We start from the raw sequence: 18,908 nt of genomic DNA, 5'->3' as shown, positions 1-18,908 counted from the left end.
AAGATGTGCGGGTCAGGTGAATTGGCCAAGCTAAATTGCCTGTAGTGTAAGGGGTAAATGTAGGGGTATGGGTGGGTTGCGCTTCGGCGGGTCGGTGTGGACTTGTTGGGCCGAAAGGCCTGTTTCCACACTGTAAGTAATCTAATCTAATCTAATTCTTCCACTAGCCCTAACTTTGGAATATGAGCCAGCTACCAAGATTCAATCTGGAGAGTGATGTCTTATTTAGCCTGTTTCATGTGTCACATTGAGCTTAAGTGCAATGCTTCCATTTACTTTGTGACTATAAAATTAGTATAAAGGCAAACTGTTTTACTGTGGCACTGTAGTTATATTGTGAATGAACTTACAGACATATTGCTTTCGCTTTTAGTTTTCAGATACTTACCTTTCAAATGATAGACAGAATTTAATGGAGTAGTTGGGTGCCGTATAGGACCAGTAAAATAAAGGGTTCTGAGCCAACTATCTTCCCAACCTCCCACCGTGAAGCCTGGGCTGGTACAGTTGAGGTCAGCCTTTTGTTTCAGAAGTCAGCTCAGGTGCCAATTAATGGCCACTTAAAGATGGTAGTTTTTCTAACAGTGACAGATGACTATGTGCCATATGGGGTTGGCCACCAGGTAAACTTTTACAAAGCCTTTTTTCACCTGTATTTGGTTGTGGGAGTTGAGGTGAAATGGATTCAGACCTGCCAGTTCTAGAGGCAGGCCTGAAATGACAATGAAGGCAGACAGAAAAGGAGGCTGGCCACCTTAGAAGAACCGCTGTCATTTACTGAGGAATTAGCCCTGTTTCTAATGGTGAATGAAAGGTACTCAAGCCTTCACACCTCATAACTCCTTATCCCTCAATGCCCCAAATGTACCCTAATACCTCAGTCCTCCATGTTCCCTTCTCATGCGTTTGCTCATTGCTTGTTTTGAGGTACCATTGCCTGTTCTAATGTTCTCCTTCAGTGCTGCATAAGCAGTTGTGACAGGTGGATGATATCTTCTGACTTTCAGTTAAGGAGACTGGAAATAGCTCTGGGCCTGGTCTACATCAACTTGACATGAAATGACAGATAACAGCAAGTGCCCTGGCACAGGAGCAATGGTGAAAACATGAATGATGTTATCCTCAGAAAGAACAGCAGTTACATACTCTAATATCACCAACTTTGGAGCATATTTTGCAGGATTATTGGCAGAGTAGTCACCCTTGAGCACTGAAATCCATGACATTGATAGCAAAAGTTGGAATTTGCATGGCAGCAACACTGGAACCCATAACCTCTGCCTGGGTTTCCACTGAGGCACTTGGTGACATCTACATACATTGTAATAGAAGCTGACACAGCATCTATCAGATGTGGCATCACTGCTTGAACCACTAATGTTGTCATAGAGATGGAACTACTTCCGCACTGAAAGAGTGAGTTGTAAGCTCAGCTCATGCACTTGCCATGTTGGAGCATTCTGTTTTTTACATTTAAACTTATGTGCAAATGCAAAGCATTACTGATTGTTGTAACCTAAAGGGATATATGTCTGCTTTCAATTTCCCAATGCGTATAACTAGCATACAAAACTTCCTTTTATAAAATCATCCCAAAAGTATCAAGCTAATGGTAAGCTGTTAGGGTTGATGACTAATGTGTCTGTTAAAAAACAGAATACATTTTGGTCTCTGAAAGATAGCCAAGATAAATGTGGTCATATTTTGGTGAATTTTATAATGTTGTGTCCTAATGAATCTCAGAAATATTTCATTGCTTCCAAAATTCCAAAGTTGGGAAAGCACAGCACTCTTGCAACTATTCAGGTTCTAACCAAATGAGCAGGAATGTCAGTGTGTGATTACTACATTCTAATGGTGCAACATTAAGGCATCTAATTCAGGGCAAGTAACAAGCACCAAGCATACAAAAGATATGAAAAGCTAATTACAAGCTCACATTATCAATTGTTGGATAGGATCTTTATAATTTCTGCTGCACTCAACAGATAAATATTTCAGCTAACCTATATTGTGAATAAAAACAACATCCTTAATTAGAGATTAATTTTGCTTTAGATATAATTGATCATGTTCTTATGTGGTGTTTAATTCTACAAATTAAAAGTTGAAATTACAGCAGAAATGAATTATTGGACTGAGTTCTTTACAATCTATCTGCCTAATGTGATCTATAGGCTACATAGTTCAAAATCTACTCTTACCCTCAAATGCATCCTAACTATTTTTCTCTAACTTCTGTAGTGGAAGGTCAGAGAAATTAAGAGACCACTGTTTAGGATTTACAATGCGTTGTCTGAGAGTGTGGTGGAAGCAGAATCAATTGGGTCTTTTAAAAAGGAATTAGATCACTATCTGAGAAAGGAAAATGTTTGCAAGGACTACAGAGAAAAGATATGGAATGGCACTAAATGAAGTTATTCCATCAGATCACCAGCAATAAACATTGTGGACCAAGTGACTTCCTTCTCTGCTGTAATCATTCTCTGATTTATTCTATGAACCTATAGTGTTAATTGTTATTACATCAATTTCTGAGCTGTTTATCCAGAACATTTATTTAAAAATGCCCTTTTCATTTCCATAATTAATATATTTGATTATAGATTACAAGAAAGAATCTTATGACTTTTTATGTGATTTACTGCTATCTAATGAGATTTATTCCATAAAACGCTCATTGTCTTACAGATTTCCAAACTAATATGATTTTCCAAGTAAACAAGTAGTTTGAAATAATTGGGCATTCTGCACATTACAATGCAAAATGGATTGTAAAAAGCAGCAGAACAGTTGTGGGCAGTATGTAAGATTTATGATTTGATATATGTTAAAATACACAAGAAAACCCTTTTCAGATATCTTGCATTCATAGTGTGCAAATTAGTTCAGGTTCTGCACCTAAGAGCAAAAAAGGGCTCTTGTAGGCAAACTATCTTTTCCACAGGCATATAATTGAAATAACAATGAGATATTGCCAATTAGATCAAATGATATTTTGCCTAAGATTTGAAATGCGCCAAGCATTTTACAAAAAATGTTGTTATGATATGACAGAGGTTGGAGTATATACTGTCACTCTCTAGTCCAATCAGTCCATTGGTCGCAACATAAGTTTAAATGCTTTACCCATTCACTGTTATGGCCATTTATATCTTATCAATATTCACGTTAGAATTTTTAAAAAAGTTTCTTTAATAATTTGTAAAATTTATGATTTATTATGCAAACAAACCCTATTTTCAAAAATGTAATGATGATTATTGCACTGTATCACAAATGAAGGCAAAAATATCTACCCTGTGACATTGCACACACAGTTGAAAATAAAACATTTGGTTCAAAATTGTTTGTTCATGAAGGAGAAAAAGTTAAGGTCTGAAATGTTCAAGATGACTTTAATTTTGTATTTGGTGTCCTTATTCACATAAATGGGTGTAATTTGTTTTGAAATAGATTCATATTCAATAATTCTTTGCAGGCTTGAGTTTTGAAGGATTGTGGATAATTAATCATTTCATGATCTGGGCTGGTTTGAAAAAGTTGTCACTGTAAAGTCTTTAGATGTTTAAATAAGGCTCCTTGGAAATCATGTGACTTGTGATAATTACTTGTTTTGTTGAGGATCATCCTGAGGCTGCTTCAACACTGCTTTGGGCTTTGAAAGTTTTTGATTATCTGTAACTAGTGGAAAGAAGGCAGGTGAAGAGGAACAAGCATCCCATTTTAGCTTCTCTATTTCTGAAACAGAGAGCTGGGTGGAACCTGATTGCTGTAAGCTCAAGATGAAACCTGATTTTTATTCTGGAAAAGTGATTGAAAGGTGCATCTACCAAGACCCCAGACACAACTATACAGCATTAGTTTCTTAACCACACAAGGATGTCAGTGTAACAGACTTCAGAATATTCTATGCCTTATCCTTTATGCCTTCAAGAATAACCACCATTGGATATTTTGTGTTGCAGCCCACGGAGTAGTGATACTACAATGGCAGTACACTCCTCCCCATCTTTCATAACACACGAAACACAGCAAGGTGTCACTAAGGTCTTCATAGTTCCAATTCCTTGTGAATTCAGAGACTTTTCGCAAAGAGCAGCTTTGTCAGTGTTTCTGCTCTCACACTGGTTTATTCAAAAGGGTTTTCTCCAGAAAAGCACAGGATGATCTGAGTAGCAATTCTCTCTCAGCAGACTTTACCCCAACTGAACTCCAAATAATATTCAAACAAAACTTAATGACTGACAGCCATAAAGCCAAGAATGTGATTTTGAGTAATTAAGTCCAAGCAATTAACTTGAACCATGAATTGCGTCCCAAAGTTTTTTGTTAGTGAACTCTTTTAAAAAATCAAGTATCTCTTCAGTCTTTTCCAATGAACAACTCACTAAAATCCTTCAAACATGAATCCTCAATAAGACATAAATTATGAACTATGCATCAAGTCCCTGTTTAGTATACCTTAATGGAGATTGACAAAGGGAAATGAATATACCCCTTTCACCACAAGATTTTGACCCAACTCAATAGCATTCTTCAACACTAGTCATGATTTGGCGATGCTAGTGTTGGACTGGGGTGTACAAAGTTATAAATCACACAACACCAGGTTATAGTCCAACAGGTTTAATTGGAAGCACACTAGCTTTTGGAGCGACGCTCCTTCATCAGGTGTAAAATGGGGATATTAAAATTTAAGAGAAGCATACTGTCACGTCAGGAGTATCTATATGAAAAACATCCTGCTACTCCCCCAGTGTTGACTGATAATATTGTCAGAAAATATCTATGCTATTCAAGCTGGCAGTTGGGGATGGTTAACAGGCAAATGACTGAGCAGTTAGTTCGGTCTAATTATTCATACATTCAGTGCAAAAATGAAGATTCTATCTTATAAATGTCTGCTCCCTTATCAAGTATCTTACATAACAAGTTTTTAATATATAAGCAAATGAAAATATGAACTGAGCACTTCAATTTTAGTGAGTCCTCAGTTGTGATGCCACCTGTGCTGTGAAGCAGTATTTCCTTAGAATGCTGTTTTATGGTTGAGTGGCATATAGTTGAGCACTTAGACTCATTTATTGAGAGTAAGCATAGTGACATACAATACATATGAAAATGCATTCATATGAATAAGTAGAAGTTGTAATTGATAATACAGATTATAAAAAGGATTAACAAAACTTGATTCAGCAAAGAGTGTAAGGAGATACTGTAATGCAGAAACAGGAAAGTCAGTATATACACGGGTGGGGAGTATTTCGTTCAGTTACTCTAATGCCAGATAACATAGTTAGCTAAGCATCGGGACCTTGTGATCTTGTTCAGATAATCCGAAATTTGATTAATCAAATGCCGGATAATCGAGGTTCCTCTATGTATGGTTGTCTTACATATCAAGAAATTACCAGCTTTATTCACATTATTTTATACATACAGAAGCTGAGAAAATCCTGAACAAGTACATGGAGCAACAGAGACAAAAGAATTGTCTTATAATGCAGAGATTAGCGCAGTGGGATACTGAAATTTGAATATTTAGAGGGGAGTTCTGATGTAATATCATGGATTTGTAAGATTAATCTTTTGGCCTCTTCATCAATGCTGAGTATTTCCAAGAGTTTCAATTATATTATATCAAAGAAGAGAATTAGTTGGTTCTGGGGAAGCAACCAATACACGTCTGCATTGGTGTAGAAATAAAGCCTACTTAGCTGCAGAAGGAAGGTGATAAGATTTAAAGAATTCTGGGGAGCGAACGAAAGCAGAATTTTGAGAGAGTGGAGGAGAATTACTCGAATGGGTCAAGGAATGAGGGACTTTAGTTATGTGATGTATATAAAGAGGCTGGAATTTTTTTTTCTCCTTAGAGCAAGTAGAGAAGAGATTTGATAGATGTGTTCTGAATCATTAATGCAGCAATAAAAAGGATCAGTAACTAGAGGACACATTTAAGGTGATTGGTAAAAGAATCAAGCAAAGTCAGTTTTTAAACAGCAAGTTGCTATGATCTGAAATTCACTGCGTGTAGGGTTGTATTTCTTTATAGTTGGGGGGGGGGGGGGTGTGCTCCCCTTTTAAAAGAATGGCTGAGGTGACCTGGGGGGGAATCTTTGGATCAGTCTAGGTCCAACTGTGTAGCTGTAAAGAAGTGTAATAAATTCCTCCAGGTGCAAGTTCCACAGGCCTACCTTGAGGTATTTTTATAATTTATGAATTGACCTAAACAGTATAGGTTCGTGAAGGCAGATTCAATAGTAGCACATAAAAAGATAACAATTGCTTCAAGCAAAATACAGTTAAATCTTGAAGTAGAAATTCGATGTTGTACTACAAGGAATAATTTGTCATAATAAATTCAGTGAAAGGACCAGCACAAGAATAGTGGGTTGAATGGCTTCTTTTGAGTTGTACCATCTATGACTTCGAAATTTCTACAGCCAGCATGACAGCTAAAACCAGTATACTTGGTCAGCTTATACACTGGCAATGTTACTTTGCCAGAAGAAAATCCATCACAGAGGTCTCAGGGCCTTGATCAGGATAAAGAAGGAGTAGTGGGAGACATTCATGAGGCTAGCGTGTTCCTAACAGTCGATCTAATAATGTAGATCATATTCATGCCATCTCTAAATAGTTTAATAATGCAATCAATTTCATATTGTTCACTCAATAAGACTCTTCCAATTAGAGCAGAAAGATGGCAATTCTGATCGATATCAGAGTACTCCAGGCTTGAAGAAGCTTATAAGCAACAGGATTAAAAGAGTGAAGTAAACAAACAAAAAGAACAAGCAAAATAAATTCATTAAACCTCCAATTATAATTAAATTTGATGAAACAAGTATCTGCACTTTTTTTAAAACTTCAGTGCCGAAGTGGGTGCATCACATTAAGACTTGTCACATTGTCAATAATTAATTTAAACTTGAATGGACAGACCCTTACCTTTTCTGGTGTTTTTTTTTGTTACCTATTGAGTAAATATCTCAAAGTTATGCCCTTCAATTTATGTGAATGCCATTCCCCTCATTCAAAACAAATCTTTGATAGAAAGAGGGCAACACAGACAGCAACTTCTGATTTCTGTGTTTAAGTGAGCATATGTAAGTACCTTCAGTTACTGACCAAGTTACTCCTGAATAAGGGTCAACAGGATAGTCTCATTGTCGTCTGTTTAGTTGAGAAGTCAGTCTCGTCAAGTCGGATGGTTTGTTAAGTAGCTGTCTGATTGACGAGACAAGCAACCGCCTGACATAATCATATTCATGGTATCATACCTTACAGACAATATCCCAGACAACACCATCACCATCCAGGCTAGTGGGGCAGGACACACCAAGCAGAAGGCTGGCGGTCATAGACAGCAGGAGGAAGTTGTTCAGGGATTCCTCAATATTGATTCAGACCCCATGAAGTCTCATGGCATCTGTCAAACATGGCACAGAAACCTCTTACTGATTACCACACACTGCCCAGCTCCCACATCTTCCCCTCAGCTGAAGGATCAGTACACCACTTGGAAGAGGCCCTCAGGTTGCTCTGGGTACTGAGTGTACACTGTATGAAATACTTCAGTGTCCATCACCAAGAGTGCCTGAACTACTGATCAAGATGGTTGGGTCCACAGGATACATGCGCTAGACTGGGTCTGCAGCAGTTGATGAAGGAACAAGCAAGAGGGAAAACATACTCAACCTCATCTATGGGCAGGCAGTAGTCTAGTGGTATTATCGCTAGGTTATTAATCCAGAAACTCAGTTAATGTACAGGGACCTGGGTTTGAATCGCACCATAGCAGGTGATGGAATTTGAATTTAATAAAATTAAATTCTGGAATTACGAGTCTACTAATCACCATAAAGTGACTGTCAATTGTCAGGAAAAACCCATCTGGTTCACTACTGTCCTTCAGGGAAGGAAATCTGCCATCCTCACCTGGTCTGGCCTACATGTAACTTTAGACCCACAGCCATATGGTTAATTCTCAGTTGTCCTCTGAAATGGCTGAGCAAACCATTCAGTTGTACCAACTGCTACATAGTCTCAAAGAATTTAAACTGGAAAGATCAGCAACGCAGCCCAGGGAACTGGTGAGGTTATTAAACAAGCATTTTGCATCAGTTTTTAACTGTGGAGAAGGACATGAGAAATATAGAATGTTGGGAAATAGATAGTGACATCTTGAAAAATGTCCATATTACAGGCGAGAAGGTGCAGGATATCTTAAAATGCATAAAGGTGGATAAATCACCAGGACCCAATCAGGTGTAACCTATAACTCTGTGGGAAACTAGGGAAGTGATTGCTGGGCCCCTTGCTGAGATATTAGTATTATCAATAGTCACAGGTGAGATGACGGAAAACTGAAGGTTGGCTGATGTGGTGCCACTATTTTAAATAGATTGTAAGGACAAGCCAGGGAACTATAGATCAGTTAGCCTGACATTGCTGGTAGGCAAGTTGTTGGAGGGAATCCTGAGGATCAGGATTTACATGTAGTTGAAAAGGCAAGGACTGATGAGGGGTAGTCAACATGACTCTGCATGGGAAATCAGGTCTCACCAACTTGATTGAGTTTTTTGAAGAAGTACGAAGAGGAATGATAAGGACAGAGTGGTGGATGTGATCTATATGGACTTCAGTAAGGTGTTCAACAAGTAGATTGGTTAGCAAGGTTAGACTCCTCCTCCACTGAGCTGTTTAATTGTCCATGACTGGGTGTGGCAGGACTACAGAGCTTAGATCTGATCCATTGGTTGTGGGATCGCTTAGCTCTGTCTATCACTTGCTGCTTCTGCTGCTTAGCATGCAGGTTGTCCTGCTTGTGGCTTCACCAGGTTGACACCTCATCTTCAGGTATGCCTGCTGCTGCTCCTGGCATGCCCTCCTGCACTACCACTGAATCAGGATTGATCCTTTGCTTGATTGTAATGGTTGAATGAGGGATATGCTGGGCCATGAGGTTACAGATTGTGCTGGAGTACAATTCTGCTGCTGTTGATGGCCCATAGCACCTCATGGATACTCAGTCTTCTGTTGCTAGATCTGTTAGAAGTCTGTCCCATTTAGCACGGTGATAATGCCACACAACATAATGGATGTTAATCTTAATGTGAAGGTGGGACTTCATCTTCGCAATGATTGTGGGTGGTCCCTCTTACCGGACAGATGCATCTGAAGTTGGCAGATTGGTAAGGATGAGGTCAAGTATGTTTTTCCCTCTTGTTATTTCTGCACCACATGCTGCAAACCCAGTCTAGCAGCTATGTCCTTTAGGACCTACCAGCTCAATCTGTAGTACTGCTACCAAGCCAGTCTCAGTAGTGGCAAGAGTATATTTTGTGCCCTTGCCAGTCACAGTGCTTTCTCTAAGTGTTATTTAACATGGAGGTGTACCGATTCATCAGCTGAGGGAGGACATTGATCAGCAGGAAGTTTCCTTGCCCATTGGTGGCCTAACCAATGTCCTGTACAGCTGCAACATGACCCCCCAACTCCTATACACGATGCACTGACCAATAAAAGAAAGCATACCAAACACCTCCTTCATTATCCTACCTACCTACAACTCCACTTTTACGGAGCTGTGAACCTGCACTCCAAGGTCTCTTTGTTCAGCAACAATCTCCAGGAACTTCCCACTAAGTGTATAAGTCCTGCTCTGATTTGCTTTTCCTAAATACAGCACCTCACATTTATCTAAATTAAACTCCAACTGCCACTCCTCGGCCCATTAGCCCAGCTGATCAAGATCCTGTTGTCCTCTGAGGTAACCTTCTTTGCTGTCCACTACACCTCCAATTTTGCTGTCATTCTGCAAACTTACTAACTATACCTCCAATGTTCACATCCTAATCATTTATATACATGACAAAAAGTAGTGAACCCAGCAATAATCCTTAAGGCACATCATTAGTCACCAGTCTGAAAGGCTATCCTCCACCGCCACCCTCTCTCTTCTACCTTCAAACCAGTTCTGTATCCAAATGGCTCATTCTCCCCGTATTCTATGTGCAAAAGATAAAGCTGAAGCTTTCACAACAATCTTCAACCAGAAGTGCCGAGTGGATGATCTAGCTTGGCTTTCTCTAGTGGCCTCCAGCATTACAGACACCAGTTTTCTGCCAATTCGGTTCACTCCACATGATAGTAAGGAATGGTTGAAAGCACTGGATGCTGCTACGGGTCCTGGCAGCATTCTGGCAATAGTACTGAACACTTGTGCTCCAGAATGTGCCAATCCCCTAACCAAGCTATTCCAGTACGTTTATAACACTGGTATCTCTGCAACAATGTACAAGATTGCCCAGTATGTCCTGGGCAAAAAGCAGGACAAATCTAATCCAGCCAATTCCTGCCCCATCAGCCTACTGTTGATCCTCAGTAAAGTGATGGAAGGTGTCATCAGTGGTGCTATCATGTAGTACCTGCTGTGCAATAACCTGCTCAGTGACGCCCAGTTTGGGTTCAGCAATGGCCAATAAGCTCCGAACCTCATTACGGCCTTGGTTCAAACATGGACAAAAGAACTGAATTCCAGAGGTGAGGTGGGAGTGACAGCCCTTGACATCAAGTCTGCATTCAACTGAGTGTGGCATCAAGGACCCCTAGCAAAACTGGAATAATTAGGTATGGGGCAAAGCCTCTGGTGGTTGTTAAGTCCTCTCAGCTCCAGGAATTTCTCAGGGTACTGTCCTCAGCCCAACTATCTTCAGCTGCTTCATCAATGACCGTCAGTCCATCATAAGGTTCGAAATGGGAATGTTCGCCAATGACTACACAATGTTCAGCACTGTTCGCCACTCCTCAGTCACTGAAGTAGTCTGTGTTCAAATGCAACAAGATTTGTACAATATCCAGGCTTCGGCTGACAAGTGGAAAGTAACGTTCGCACCACACGATTGCCAGGTTATGACCATCATGAATAAGACACAATCTAACCACTGCCCCTTGACATTCAATGCTGTTACCATCACTGAATTCACACACTATCAACATCATGGGAGTTATCATTGACCAAAAACTCAGTTGGACTCACCACAAAAACACAGCGGCTTACAAGAGCAGGTCAGAAGCTAGGAATACTGCAGTAAGTAATCACCTCCTGACTCTTCCAAGATACTCCACTATCTACAATGCTGAAGTTAGGAGTGTGATGGAATACTCCCCATTTTCCTGAATGAGTACAGCACCAACAACACTCAAGAAGCTTGACACTGTCCAGGACAAAGCAGCCTGCTTGATTGGCACCGCATCCGCAAGTATCCACTTCCTTCATCACTGACGCTCAGTAGCACAGTATGTACTATCTACAAGGTGCACTGCAGAAATTCATCAAAAGTCCTCAGATAACACCTTCCAAACCCACGACCATTTCCATTTAGTAGGACAAGAGCAGCAGATAAATGGGAACGCCACCATCTTCAAGTTCCCCACCAAGCCACTCATTATCCTGACTTGGAAATATATTGCCATTCCCTCACTGTCACTTGGTCAAAGTCCTGGAATTAACTCCCTAATGGCAGTATGGGTCAATCCACAGCTGGTAGACTGCAGTGGTTCAGGAAGGTAGCTCACCGCCACATTCTCAAGGGCATCTAGGATGTACAATAAATCCTGGCCAGCCAGTGACACCAATATACCACAAATGAATATTTTTTAAAATCTTCATCAATTTGCCTGCCACAAATACATCTTTCCATGACAGTATCAATCAAATTGACCACCACACAATCCTTGGTGATACAAAATCCCTTCTTCACACTGAGGCTATCTCAACTATTTATGTCGTCTGACACTCTGTGCGAAATGGGACAGACTTCAAACAGATATAGCAGCTGAAAACTGGGCATGGATGAGATGCCATTAGCTCAATTGACCTCAAATGCAACACATAACCTCATGGTCAGTATATCCCCCATTCTACCATTACCATTAACCAAAGGCAACAACCCTGGTACAATGAAGAGTGCAGGATGGCAAATGAGATGCATCTTGTGAATTTACAAAATAGAGCTGCTTGCATACTCAGCAGCTCCTCAGCCAATAGATAAAAACTAAGCAGTTCTGTCATATCTAGTTAATAATTAAACATCTCTGGAGGAGAAGGCTCGACAAGTATCCCCATTATCAATGATGAAAGAGTCAAGCACATCAGTACAAAAGATGAAGCTGAAGTATTTGCAACAACCTTCTGGCAGAATATTGAGTGGCTGATCCATCTTGGCCTCTTCCAAAGATTTCCATGATCATTATGATAGTCTTCAACAAATTTGATTCACTCCACATGATATTAAGAAACTGCTGGAGACAGTTAATCATGCAAAGGCTATGTATCCTAACAATATTCTGGCAATAGTGCTGAAGACATGGGTTCCAGAACTTGCTGCACCCTTAGCCAAGCTGTTCCAGTGCAACTACAGTGTTGGCATCTACCCACCAATGTGTAAAATTGCCCAGATATGTCCTGTACACAAAATAAAAGGACAAATTCAATCATCCAATACCACTCTATAATCTACTAGTAGTCATTCTATCAGTTAAGTGAAGGAAAAGATTGTTATCAAGAGCATCATCAATCAGCATAATCTTCTCACTGACAGCTATTATGGATTCTGCTCAAGTCCTCTTCCCGTTGCAATCTTAGTTCAAACTTAGACAACAGAATTGAATTCTAGAAATGAGATAAGATTGGCTGCCCTTGCTGAAACATGCCATCCAGCAAAACTGGAGTCAATGAGAATCAGGAGTATTCTCTTCACTGATTGGAGTCATAACTGACATGAGGCAAGATGGTTATGTTTGTTGGAGATCAGTTATCTCAGCTCAAAGACATCTTTGCAGGAATTCCGCAGGGTAGCGCCATGGGCCCAGTCATCTTCAGCTGCTCCATCGATAACCTTCCCGCCTTTATAAAATCAGAACTGAGGATGTTCACTGGTGACTGCACAATAATCAGTACCATTCACAGTTCCTTAGACATTAATACAGTCCACTTCCAAATACAGCAAAGCCTGAGTAGTATCCATGTTTGAGCTTGCAAGTGACAAATAATACAACAAAGAACTGCAGATGCTTAAAATATGCTGAAGAAACTCAGCAGGTCTAATAACATCTGTGAACAGGGGTGGCACTGTGGCTCAGTGGTTAGCACTGCTACCTCACAGCACCAGGTCCCAGGTTCGATTCCAGCCTCGGGTGACTGTGTGGAGTTTGTACATTCTCCCTGTGTCTGCGTGGGTTTCCTCCCACAGTCCAAAGATGTGCCGGTCAGGTGAATTGGCCATGCTAACTTGTCCATAGTGTTAGGTGTATTAGTCAGAGGGAAATGGGTCTGGGTGGGTTACTCTTTGGAGGGTCAGTGTGGACTGGTTGGGCCAAAGGGCCTGTTTCCACAGTGTAAGTAATCTAATCTAAACAGAAAACTGAGTGATTGTTTTGAGCCTAATGAAAAAGGATCACTGCATTTGAAATGTCAACTCAGGCAAGGAATCCAGTAGCAAGTAACTCACCACCATAATCCACAAAACACAAGTCAGGCTCTGGCAAGATTAAAGAAGCTTGACATCAACCAGGATAAAGTAGCCCATTTAATTGGCACCATTTCCTAAAATAAACACTCCATCCACTACTGTCACTGAGTAGCAGCAATATGTACCATCTACAAGATACAGTGCAAAACTTCGTTGAAGTTCCTCAGACAGCACCTACCAATAGATGACTGTGATCAACGAGAGGACAAAGGCAGCAGTTGCATATGAACACTACCTTCTGCAAATTCCCTTCCAAACACTTACAGTGCAGACTTGGAAATATTGTCATTTCTTAAGTGTTGCCAGGCCAAACTTGTGGACATTCCTCCCTAATTGTTGGTCTATCTCGACCAAATTAACTACAGCGGTTTAAAAAGACATCACCAACTTCTAAAGGGCAACCAGAGATGGGCAATCAATCAAAGCTGGTTCAGCTAGTCGCTCCCACATTCCACGAATGAATTTTAAGAAGTACCGTTGTACTAAAGCTTTTCCTCAACTCACAATTTGAAGACATGAATTCCTCTTCATTCATAATTTTTTTTCTGAATAGGATCTACTTAAACTAGGTTTTTAGTGGTGGTGTCTTATAATTGTCAATAAGCAAATGGTAATGCTTCCCAAATAGCCATGATACTTGGCATAGGAATCATATATTGAAATAAGGAGACTTACACAAATAAAATACTTGTCTGAAGTTCCGCTCTCTGCTATGTTAATGACAGTATCATCTACTTATTTGAAACATGGGTATGCAAGTGCACCACCCTGGGGAAAAGTCATTGCCTATTTACCCTATCCATGCCCCTTATGATTTTGTAAACCTCTATAAGGTTACCCGTCAGTCTGTGACACTCCAGAGAAAACAGCCCCAGCCTCTTCAGCCTCTCCGTATAGTTCAAACCCTCTAATCCTGGCAATATCCTCATAAGTCTTTTCTGAACCCTTTCAAGTTTCACAAAATCCTTCTTAAAAGAGGGAGGGAGATCAGAATTGCACACAATAATCCAAAAGTGACTGAACTAATGTCCTGTACAGCTGCAACATGACCTCCCAACTCCTATACTGAATGCTTTCTGCACAAACATAGAAATATAAAATGGGATGAAAATGGAAAATAAGTAACTGTTGAAATAAGACTTCCACACTTTTATGCTAAAGCTGATGCTGCTGATTAAAACAGATACAGAGACATTATGGACGTTAACTGCATTACCATAATACAGCTGTAGGTCAAAGATGGTTAAAAGACTAAACTTAAAGGGTTTCAAATGTTTTCTATGTATCAGTCTATTAAATTAGGTGAGGTGTGAGCATGATTAGTAAGGCACAACATAACATCAGTCAAAAGAGTGTTAAAAAGCAGAGATAGCACAAGTAATTTGCTGGAAATTAGTGTCGATAAGAGCAGCAAAGTAATTACTCATGACTGTTATCGATCAATAGCTCAAGGTGAACAGGTAGATATAAACTGTTCAGACAAGCAGGAGTAGATGAAGGGAATTACAATGTGATGATCATGAAGGATTTAAATATCTTATTAGTGAAGTGGATGGATCAGGGAAAGGGAAGATGAAAAATTTATGGAGTCACATATAGCAGTCAACCAAAATGATTAAAAATCTAAAAATAGATGAACTCTTGGGCTCTAGTGATTATTGTATAATAAATTTTGACACTGTAATAAAGACTAAAGAACAATGATAACAATTTATGCATGACTTTATAGGGCAGATTTTCTGTATTTACTACTCTGTCAGTAAAATCAGGTGTGTATCCACTTGATATTACTGCTGCTACTTTTAAATTCTGCCTCAGCTTTGATAATTTGTTTGTAAGCTTCAGGACTACAGGTGCCAGTTTGCCTCCGAAATATCATCAATATTGTGGATGCATAGACTTCTGCCTCAGCCCCATCAAATACCATTTAGTAAGGTCAGTAGCTCTGGCCCTAAAAACATGCAGCAGAAATAAACAGAATAGGTAGATAGCATAATGCTGATGTGATGCAAACACTTCAATCTTTGACCTCACCACTGTAGCTGATGTCCTTATGCAAATATGCACTGCAGCAGGAAGGAATCCCCATTAATATTATTTCAATGAGTCATCAATCATTAATTTCTGGTGGTTCTGCCTGAATTTTTGGAAATGGTTGACAGTTTGCAGGTTGTTTCCAGAGGTTACAATGGTAATTGTGTTCTTGAAATCCTTTGCAAGGAATGCTTTTAGGAAGAAGCAGGTGACATCTCTAATATATCTCAGTCGGCCATCACTAATGTTGTTGATTTTCATGGGAAGACTGTAGTTGACCTTGCAAAATTTAGCAGCTCTGGGATACCTTGATTTGGATGGGCACCACCTCAGCTTAGGTGGTAACACTCTGGACTGATGAGCTGATGGGAAAATGCTTAAGCATTGATGGAATGACAACGATGGAGGGAGTGTGAAGTTGGTATCCTGTGAAGTTTGTGTTCCAAGGACATTCCATAGACCCATGTTAGAAATCCTAGAATTTTGCTGGAGGACAGAATGTGTGTGTGATTCTGCAGCTTCCTTTCTTCCTGTCTTCAGCCATGCTGGCAGTGGCCAATGAGTGACCACTTCGTTCGTAGTCTTTGATGGTGTCAGAAACCTTTCTGTAACACATGTGCCTGTGAATTAAGAGCAGGAATGGGCTATTTGGCCACTGAATCCTGCTCTGTCATTTGATAAGATTGTGGCCAATTTACTTGTTGTCTTAATTATATTTTCCTACCTACTTTATTGCCATTGTTAATCATGATCTTATTACAAGCAGCCTTGAAAATATTCAATGACGGTAACTCAAGAACCGTTGCTTTTCTTGATATTAATGTTGATGATCTAGATCTTGGTGTACAGGAGACAATTTCAAAGTTTGCAGATGATACAAAACTTGGAAGATTTATAAACAATGAAGAAGGGCAGTGTGGAACTCAGGAACGATAGACAAGTTGGAGGGATAGGTAGCAGATGAGTTTCAATGCAAAGAAGTGTGTGGTGATACACTTTTTAAAAAGAGCATTGCACAACAATACAAAATAAGGGGGGCAATTCTAAGGGGAGTGCAGGAGAAGAAGGATCTGGGTTTATATATGTACAGATAATTGAATGTGGCAGGAAGGTAACAAGAGCAGTAAGAAAAGCATACAGTACCCTTAGCTTTATTAATAAGGGTATGGAGTACAAGAGTAAGGAAGTGATGTTGAACTTACATATGGCATTTGTTAGACTTCAACTGGAAAATTGTGTACAGCTATGGGTGGCACACAGGAAAGATGTGAATGCAGTGGAAAGAGTGCAGAAGCAGTTTACAAGAATGGTCCAGGGTGGAGAAACTTCATTTATCAGGATAGTTTGAAGAGCATTCAATCAGCAGCTTGCTCAATTTATCAGCAAGTAGTGGTGCACTGGGAACTGAAAAGTAGAATAATGCAAGAATATATCACATGTTCTGAAATTAGATGCTTTAGGCTCTATTGCAGCTGACACCGTGATGCAAGCAATCATCTGCTCTATAAGGTTCAACTGATGCAGGCATTGTAGTACCCCATTGTTTCATTTTTGTTTATTTCTCATCTTGTTTGAATTATGAGTCAGAGGACAGATTACCAGCTATATCATTGCAACATGTTTGGGTCATACAAACATCTGAGTTGAAAATGTGTTGCTGGAAAAGCGCAGCAGGTCAGGCAGCATCCAAGGAACAGGAAATTCGACAGTTCGGGCATAAGTCCTTCATCAGGATTCCTGATGAAGGGCTTATGCCCGAAATGTCGAATTTCCTGTTCCTTGGATGCTGCCTGACCTGCTGCGCTTTTCCAGCAACACATTTTCAGCTCTGATCTCCAGCATCTGCAGACCTCACTTTCTCCTCATACAAACATCTCACCTGAATAGCTAGAGATGCTTGGAGGCAGCAAGAAGAGGGTGTGAAGCTGGCATCATTGGTTGGACGAGACAGTGTATCTATATACGTCGTATTAGGTATGAGTCCTAAGCGTCAGGGACTGATACCAGGTGGGTAATGGAGATGTAGTTTGCTGAGCAGCACATGCAGTGGATGTTGTGGTAAGTAGAAAATGTCTTGTGAAAATGCGTTCACAGATATTGAGACTCCAGGGACATTAGACTTCTTATGACACTGCTGCCAATATTTCCAGTTCAGCCTTTAACACTTGACCCCTGCTCCCTTCTGAAGGCAGTCATTGAGATCAGCCTTGATTTCTTGATGGAACCATTCAATTTCTTGTCACCTCTGCATGTCACCTCTATCACTAATGCCTCCAGTATCTGTCACCCTTGGGCTTTCTCACTGCCATGGGGTTAACTTCACTATAATTTGAATTGCATCAATATTCTCACATGCAATTTCCCTTTAAGAGAGGCAGTGACGAGCAGGCTGATTGTAACATGCTGTTTCTGAGGAATATTATTTGCATTCCTGTTGAATGCAAATATAGTATGTTGCATTAAAAAGAAGCAGCAGCATGGGCTGGTTTGGCCAAGCGTTATAATCATGCAGATTGATGCACCAAGTTAATGTGCAGCTCATTTTCATCTGAATAGTTAAGGAGCAGGCTGTGAATCACAGCTCCCAAGCTCCGAAAACAGGGGACATGAATTTCAAGGTTTAGTGTTTAAGAAATCTGATAAAATAAATATTAAAGTTTGTTTTAGGAAATAAACTTAAGCAACTAATTTTGTGTAAGTTATGGAGATATTGCTCATCATACCTCTCACTGATGTCTGTCAGATGCTTGGTGTTCCTCTATTATTTAAATGCCTTCATCAAATGTACAATAAATGTTCAAGCTTTCCTTTGATAAATCATGCTTTACTCTTTCTTTAGGTGCTCTTTAATGGGGTTTGATCTAAATCGACACTGGCAGGATCCCTCTGCTTGGGCTCATCCTACACTTTATGGTGTAAAGCAGCTAATTGTGCAAATGTATGATAATCCGGTGAGTAATAATGATGAAAAGGCAGAAGCTCATCTGAGCAGAAAAGGGACTGTCATTTTGTAGGTTGAATGTAACAATTTGTAAATGTCTTACCAAGAACTGCTGCCAAAACTGGGATCAATTCTGTTTAGGATGGTTTGCACAATAGCCACACTCGTGTTCTTTGAAAAACAATTCTGATTCTTCTTCTGGTTGAAGATAGGTTTAACTTACAGTGTAATGTTCCATTTCTTTTTCCGTTGTCAGGCTCTAGATAATTTATATTGAGCATATATTGACTATTTGAATAATTGATAAATTCTGAAGCTGACTGAAATTTTGGCAACAGCATAATTGCTCTCCCATTTCCTGCAATTTACTAGAGACAGCTGCACTTTTCAAT

General features: G+C 39.9%; 1 protein-coding gene across 1 annotated transcript in view; it reads left to right on the top strand.

The window, feature by feature from the left end:
• The window catches only part of agbl4 (AGBL carboxypeptidase 4), a 766,018-nt gene that overhangs the window by 697,435 nt on the left and 49,675 nt on the right, over positions 1–18,908 (top strand). Inside the window, exon 9 of the mRNA XM_060829584.1 lies at positions 18,415–18,526. Coding sequence (XP_060685567.1) covers positions 18,415–18,526 — 112 coding nt within the window. The remainder of the gene's footprint in view (positions 1–18,414; positions 18,527–18,908) is intronic.

This window comes from Hemiscyllium ocellatum, chromosome 9 (genome assembly GCF_020745735.1).
Source record: "Hemiscyllium ocellatum isolate sHemOce1 chromosome 9, sHemOce1.pat.X.cur, whole genome shotgun sequence".
NCBI classification, from domain to species: domain Eukaryota; kingdom Metazoa; phylum Chordata; class Chondrichthyes; order Orectolobiformes; family Hemiscylliidae; genus Hemiscyllium; species Hemiscyllium ocellatum.
Note: the sequence above shows the minus strand (reverse complement) of the source record. Positions and strands in the feature narration are given on the sequence as shown.